General features: G+C 41.1%; 1 protein-coding gene and 1 pseudogene across 1 annotated transcript in view; one reads left to right on the forward strand and one right to left on the reverse strand.

Moving 5' to 3' along the window:
• TGS1 (trimethylguanosine synthase 1) overlaps nucleotides 1-3172 on the forward strand; it is a 49497-nt gene extending 46325 nt beyond the window's left edge. Inside the window, exon 13 of the mRNA XM_053558414.1 lies at nucleotides 3039-3172. Coding sequence (XP_053414389.1) covers nucleotides 3039-3161 — 123 coding nt within the window. The 3' untranslated portion in view covers nucleotides 3162-3172. The remainder of the gene's footprint in view (nucleotides 1-3038) is intronic.
• A 1261-nt stretch (nucleotides 3173-4433) lies between these two features.
• LOC128563216 (MICOS complex subunit MIC26-like) lies at nucleotides 4434-6390 on the reverse strand (annotated as a pseudogene).
• Nucleotides 6391-7983: the final 1593 nt, after the last annotated feature.

The raw sequence follows: 7983 nt of genomic DNA on the forward strand, positions 1-7983 counted from the left end.
CCATCTGCCTCTCCTAGCTAGAATATAAATTTCATGAAGACGGAGACGTTTTCGTTGGTTTTTACTACTCTCCACTGCCTAGAACAGAAGCCTGTGAGCTTTCAGCAAATCGTTTTTAAGTAATTTATGAAGTGTTTCACAGGGAATTCCCATCTTTGCTCCTTTTTCTTACTCAAAGCACTCACATCTAGACAACCTCTAAAAGGTAGAAATAAGGAAAAGAAACTACCCTACCTTCTTAGAAATTAGTTTTTATGTAATTCTATTTATGGCTCGTCTATTTTTATAGTACTTGTAATTTTTTTTAAGTAAATTTCAGAAATTGTTTTTCCTTTTTCTCAAAATATCCTTTTTTGGATCTGAGATAGAGGGTATTCCAACTTCACAGATCAGAAAGCCAAAGCTTTTTCAGTGACTTTCTGATTGAGACAACAAGTTAATGGTAGAAATAGGATTAAAATTTGCCTCTGCCTTTGCTTTTTTCCTGCTAGCTGTATCCAAGCACATGTTTTGATATTTCAACTCTGCTTTGGTTCTCTTCACCCAACCTGTTTTTGCCTCTGTTCTTTTCTGCCCTCTACTTCACAAACCCACTTCTCAAAAAAAAAAGAACACTGCAGCTTGCTAATATTATGTTCTTTAATTAAATTGCTTGTTAAAAGGACCAGGAGAAATGCTATACCTCAGGTATATCTTAGCTCAGGAAAATCATTGTGAAAAAGGGATATTTTAGACATGCTGCTCAAAATTCCTGTTATTGAGGCTGGACACAGCAGCTCACGCCTGCAATCCTAGCGCTCTGGGAGGCCGAGGTGGGTGGACTGCCTGAGCTCAGGAGTTTGAGACCCGCCTGAGCAAGAACAAAACCTTGTCTCTACTAAAAATAGAAAAACTAGCTAGGTGTTGTGATGGGTGCCTGTAGTCCCAGCTACTCAGGAGGCTGAGGCAAGAGGATTCTCTTGAGCCCAAGAGTTGAGGTTGCTGTAAGCTATGACTTCATGGCCCTCTACAGAGGGCAACAAAGTAGGACTCTATCTCAAAAAAAAAAGAAAAAAAAAATCCTAAAATCCTTTTATTGGCTAAAGATCATATTCCTCATTGTGCCTTTCCTTGTTTTAAAAAAAAAACAGGCAGGCTCTAGCACTCTGGGAGGCTGAGGTGAGTGGATTGCCTGAGTTCACTCGTTCAAGACCAGCCTGAACTAGAGTGAGAGTCTGTCTCTAAAAATAGCCGGGTGTTGTGGCGGTGCCCGTAGTCCCAGCTACTTTGGAGGCTAAGACAAGAGAATCACTTAAGCCCAAGAGTTTGAGGTTGCTGTGAGCTGCGAAGCCACGGCAGTCTACTGAGGGCAACAAAGTAAGCCGCTGTCTCTAAAAAAAAGAAAAGAAAGCAGACAAACTAGCCAGGCATGGTGAGGCATGCCTGCATTCCCAGTTACTTGGGAGGATTACTTGAGCCCAGGATTTTAGGTTGCCTTAAGCTATGATGATGCCATGGCAACTCTAACCAGGGTGACAGAGTGAGACTGTCTCAAAAAACATAAAAACTTTTTCTAGTTTCACTTTAATCCTTACGAACAAATAGTAGGATGTGTGTGTTTTATCTATTACTGTTGACGGAAACACACCCACCTCTTTTTGTGTCTCTTTCGTACTGAGGGCAAGGGTTAATGATGCTCTTACTGCCTTGGTCAAACACCACTTTTTATTTTTATTTCTTTAAGAATATACCATAGAGTGACCTATTGTTCCTTCTCCATTTCTGTATCTATGACTTTTTTTCTAAAAGGAAGTCGAAATACTTTAAAGTACGTACTCACTGGTAAGGCACAGTAAATCTTCCCTTCCACCAGATAACAGCCATGTGCTGGTGTGGAGAACACCACTGAGATGAGATTGTTCAACTGTCGAAACCAAGCCAGACTGGGCAGTTGTCTATTAAAAAAAAAGTACACAACTGCAATTTTGCTGGTTACAGTTACAGAAAATACATGTCTCCTGTTATTTGTACCTGATAGTCTGGGTGTCCCTTTCTCTGCCACTCAGCGTCTTCCGTTCTCTGACTGCCTGGGGTCCCCGCGCCATTCCCCTTTCTCTTAATCTTTCTTACTGCTACCCTGATCAACTGAGTTCTGGTGAAGTAATCGTGTGTTAGAAGGTAATATATTTGCTAGGTAATAAATCTGTGAGAGATTGGATGTGGGGGAAATGTTTAACTAAAACAAAACCTTACCTGGGCAAGAAATTAGGGTAAAACAATGTTACTTTGAAGTGTGACAAAGGTGAGTGCAGTCATTGTCATGAGCAAAGAACCTTGAGCAGCTGATTGCCCTATTACCACTCATTTGATTGGCGTCCTTTTGATGTTAAATATGAAGGTGAGCGGAGGTGGTGCTTTTAGCTTCCTAATAAAGGGGTTAGTTACTATAGCCTAGTATAGTAGACCTCAAAAAGAGCAATATATTTTACCACGATTTTTGTAAAAAGGATTTAAATACACAAAATAATAATGGACAGAGGAGAGGTAGCCCAAGTTAGGAGAACAGCAGAAAAGACCAAATAGAGAAAGTCGTTAGTAGGACAGACTCGTCAAGAGAATGGGGATCACAGCCTGGACTGGAGCTGTCTGCTCAGAGATGAGGTGTCCTAGTGCTGCACAGCGGGGACTCCGAGGTATGGTTGACTGAGCAAGAGGGTGAGATGCAGACAATAAGGCAGAAAGGACAGAGGCACTCAGCAAAGAAAGAACTCTTCCTCTGAGGTCTTTCTTTGGCTTCCGGCATTGGCCTGACAGGTCCTATACAACAGCATAGCCCCATGGTCTTACCCAGGATAGCAAAAGAGTTTGAAATAGCAAGAATTCTTGCCACCAAATACTGTATTGATACCTACCCAGGAAGTAACAGTGAATATTGGAGATGCCCCTTTCTTCAAAGGATTTAATAAAAAGCCAAAGTCCTATTATTTGATAAAGTGATTGAACAAAAGCATTGTTTTGAAATCATCCTTATGTATGTGTGACTCTTTCTCCTGTCCCAGGTGGCATCTTTAGCTGGGCCTGGAGGGCAAGTGGAAATAGAACAGAACTTTCTTAACAACAAATTGAAAACCATCACTGCATATTTTGGTGACCTGATTCGAAGACCAGCCTCTGAAACCTGACCGTGAGGCAGTCCAAGGACAAACGCGGTGTGCGGTGGTCAGAATGTTGCTCAGATAAGGCCCTTGGGATGTCTTCCCGACTCCCTGAGACTTTACCCATCTTCTTGTATCACCATGTGAACTGGAACCCACAGGAGTGTAATGAAGGGCTCTGAGATCTCTGGATAGTTCCTAACTATACCCTACATGTTGTACAGCAGGATAGGAACTGTCTGATACGGAAAGGGTAGGCTTGACATCGGTGTGTGTGTCTTTATGTACATCTGGGTATTTTTTTAGTTTTGTATGTTTTGGTTTACTATCTGTGTGTGTATGTATATGTATATATAAAAACAATTACCGTATTTTTTTAATATAGACAGATACAAAGAAAACAGTGAATTAGTTCTATTCTTTCCAACCATTTAATCCCTACCAAAATAAATAATGTTACACATTTAAGGCTAGAAACATAAACAGTACAAAATGGTACAAAATGAAAAGTAAAAGTCTCCCACCCACTTCCCTGTCCTTTGTTCGTTTATCTAAAGGTAACCCCAGGTAACAGTGTTTTACAATTCTCTGGAGAGAAGAATTGCAGTATACCCTCGTGTGCTTTTTATTCTCGCTCATGCGCTGCTAGATACATTTCTTTTTGTTAACTTTGAGTCATTTTATAAAAGTATTGTATATACTTTTTTTACTAGCATATACTGAAGACCTTTCAGGATCAGTGCACACGTGCGTGTAGGTCTACCTCACTTATTTAAACAGCTGTCATGCATTTCATTTTCTGGATATGCCACAATTAACCACTTCCCTGTTGATGGAAACTTAGACCATTTACAATTTTTCACAATTATCAATTATTCTGCCCTGTCCTTAAGTATAGTATGTGTTGTTGAACAGGTGTACCCATAGTGTGAGTGTTTAGCTGTCAGATTGCTACAGTCTGAACTTCTGTTTGTTTTGAGATAGTATCTCATTTTGTCACCCTTGGTAGAGTGCCAGGCTGTCATAGGTCACAGCAACCTCAAACTCTTAGACTCAAGTGATCCTCTTGCCTCAGTTTTTCATTTTTAGTAGAGACAGGGTCTCAGTCTTGCTTAGTTTGGTCTCAAACTCATGAGATCAAGTGATCCACCCGCCTTGCCTTCCAGAGCGCTAGGATTACAAGCGTGAGCCACTGTGCCTGGCCAGGTATGTACATTTTAATTTTTATGGATTGGTCAAAGCATCTCAATACAGTTGGACCCTCAGTAGTTAGATGACACCTTCCCCAGCCCTTCCCCAGCAGGGGCCTTCTCAGCATTTTCATTGTTGCTATCATGGATGAGGAAAATGGCACCTTATTGTCAATACACATTTCCTTAATTATGAGTGATAATTGGTATATTTTCTTTCTTTTTAAAACTTGGAGTTTAGGGCGGCGCCTGTGGCTCAGTGAGTAGGGCGCCAGCCCCATATGCCGAGGGTGGCGGGTTCAAACCCAGCCCCGGCCAAACTGCAACCAAAAAATAGCCGGGCGTTGTGGCAGGCGCCTGTAGTCCCAGCTGCTGGGGAGGCTGAGGCAGGAGAATCGCGTAAGCCCAAGAGTTAAGAGGTTGCTGTGAGCCGTGTGACGCCACGGCACTCTACCCGAGGGCGGTACAGTGAGACTCTGTCTCTACAAAAAAAAAAAAAAAAAAAAAAACTTGGGAGTTTAATTATGTACATAAATAGCAACATGAGAATGAAGAATTCTGAGACTTACACATTATCTCTAGGTGACAGGATTTCAGATTAGTTTGCTTCTAAGATGATATCACCCAAGATAACAGAGGCCTAGTGTAATTTTTCCTGGTGAAGAATGCCGGTTTAATACATTCAATACTGATTTCTCTGCCATTTTTCTGTTGAAATATTGATTTGCTATATGGAGTTTCCAGTGTTTACCTATATCTGATTAAAATGGGCAGAGAATGGAATTTTCTACTTATTTCCAGGTGAATTCTTTACATTTCCTGGCTTTTGAAAGTTCCCCTTCCACAAATCTTCTACATGTATCCTCAGAAACCCCAGTCATATAATTTATCCCCACCGACCTGGACAAATGCGAAGGCTTGTTGTAGGTAATAGAGGCAGCTAATCCCATGAAACCAGATGGATACACCAGCTTCGTTACTTTTGAACCTCTGGCCAAAAGGAGACCAACAAGGCCAGCTAAACTGGTAACACCAAGTCTTAGGAAAAACCCAGGAGGGGCATGTTGGAGATATTTGTAGCTGTCTAATCCCCATTGAACAAACTTTGCATCTTGGGCTTAGTCTGGGAGGATGTTTCCTGACACCAACTTGTATCTGGCTCACAGTGGTGTCGCAGCTGTGAGATGCTGCCTTCAGGTTGGGTACATGGCTCCTCCACATTTGAACTGACCCTCGGGAACTGACTAGAGTGAAAGGTCATTAATCTTCATTGGATTTGCAGGGGTGACCCTTTTTCAGTGCTGCACAAACTTTAAAGGTGAGCAGGCTCAGGCTGGCCGGCCCCACAGAACTCTAAAGTACCTTGAACATGTCGCAGGCAGCAGTGGCTCCAGCTATATTTTTATATATATTTTTAATCTTTTTTAATAGTTTTCTCCCTTTTTTCAGTTTTTCCATATGAATTACCTTTTCCCCATTGATACGTATGATTTCTGTGTGAACTGAAGAGCCCTTTGTCTTCGATAGGTTTTACAAAGTAAATAATGTTGTATGTTTTTCTAGTTTGTTGTTAGTCTCAACTTATTTAGGATGTTTGTGGTTTTGCTGTATATCAGTTTTTAATTTTATGCAGATTTATTAGTCCTTTGTTGTTGTTGCTTCTGGTTTTATGTCCTTTGGAGGTATCTTTTCCTCTCCCAGAATAAAAATTTACTTATTTAGACTTTCTTCTAGAACTATCCAGTTTGCATGTCTTTGCTTCATCTGGAATGTGCTTTTTGACATCCTTTTATAAAGATAGTGTTTTTAAATTTTCCATTGCCAAATCTATGTGAAATGTATTTTGTAATATAGTAGTTGATATTCTTTTTCTATTAAAATGGCAGTGAAGGGAAGAGGAATATGTGTTGCTTAATTATTCATCTAGAAAGCTTGTTTGGTCATTTTTACAAGTAGAAAACAAGACAGTGACATACAACTCTGACCATTGAGGCGTGGGTTTGAGACCTTTATCTTTTAATAATGTAAGCATGGGGCGGCGCCTGTGGCTCAGTCGGTAGGGCACCAGCCCCATATACCGAGGGTGGCAGGTTCAAACCCGGCCCTGGCTGAACTGCAACCAAAAAAAAAAAAAAAATAGCCGGGCAATGTGGCAGGCGCCTGTAGTCCCAGCTACTCGGGAGGCTGAGGCAGAAGAATCGCCGAAGCCCAGGAGTTGGAGGTTGCTGTGAGCTGTATGATGCCATGGCACTCTACCGAGGGCCATAAAGTGAAACTCTGTCTCTACAAAAAAAAATAATAATAATGTAAGCATGGTAAAACATTAGACAAAACACAATTCAGGCTGGGATAGGGCTAGGGAAATTGAAATAAATTGGAGTGACTTTCCAAGAAGTATTAGACCAGCAAAAAACTACTCTATTAAAAACAACTTAGTTGGGGGCCACACCTGTGGCTCGGTGGGTAGGGCACCAGCCCCATATACCCAGGGTGGCGAGTTCAAACTCGGCCCTGGCCAAACTGCAACAAAAAATAGCCAGGTGTTGTGGTGGGCGCCTATGGTCCCAGCTACTTGGGAAACTGAGGCAGGAGAATCGCCTGAGCCCAGGAGCTGGAGGTTGCTGTGAGCTGTGACAGCACAGCACTCTACCGAGGGCAATAAAGTGAGACTCTGTCTCAAAAAAAAAAAACTTAGTTGGAGTAGGGTTATATTAGTCTCTTGAGCCTGCAATTTATGCATGAGTGCCCCGCAACTGAGCTGGTCGTTATGTGTGAGATTACTTTTTTATTTATTTGTAGCATCAAAATCCAAATATTCTTGATTTTTAGAGTTTTTCTATATGTATCATTAGTGCATGTATATGTTCTAAACAGGTCACCGTTTTCGGAATCCGGCCAGCATTAGTCATAAACAGTTCTATACACTTGACTCACGGGTGGCAGGTGGGGTGAAAGCAGATTTCCAAATCCAAGTAATTGTTAGTTTTTTGCCACTTAACTTTTCGTGCATATACTTTGCACAATACATTTTCTTACTTGTTTATTATTAATACTGAAACATATTTGTCTTCCTGAACATGCATGACTTTAATCTGAGTAGAACAGGAATGAAGCCCAACCAAGACTGAAACTGTCCTGCCCACCAATCACGCAGGGAAATAACTAATTCATAGACTCTTTTACAGATCGTTAGTACTAAGAAGGACTTGTGATGTGTCCTAGTGTATATGTGCAACTCTTGTCCAAATAAAATCTCACAAAAGAAGCCAAATGTGGATAAAATGGTTAAAAAAATGAAGCTGTTGGCACTGCTTGGAATAAACCAGAAGTGAAGAAGCTAGTGACTCCTATTCTAGGGAAGCAAAGAAGGTGGAAAGTTGTTCAAACAGCTCAACTAAACATTTTTTTAAAGGCATGGCTTTTACTCACAGAATATTTTTAAATGGAGAAACAAAACTTCCTTAAAAAAAAAGTGTAACAAAGGCCAAGCGTGGTGGCTCACTAAAGATCTTTGTATTAGGTTTCTTAATACCTTTGCGGGGTTTTTAAAAATAATTTATAATTCGGCTCGGCGCTCATAGAACAGTGGTTACAGCGCCAGCCAAATACACTGAGGCTGGTGGGTTCGAACCCGGCCTGGGCCAGCTAAACAACAATGA

The sequence above is a fragment of the Nycticebus coucang genome, chromosome 13 (assembly GCF_027406575.1).
Source record: "Nycticebus coucang isolate mNycCou1 chromosome 13, mNycCou1.pri, whole genome shotgun sequence".
Classification (NCBI taxonomy): domain Eukaryota; kingdom Metazoa; phylum Chordata; class Mammalia; order Primates; family Lorisidae; genus Nycticebus; species Nycticebus coucang.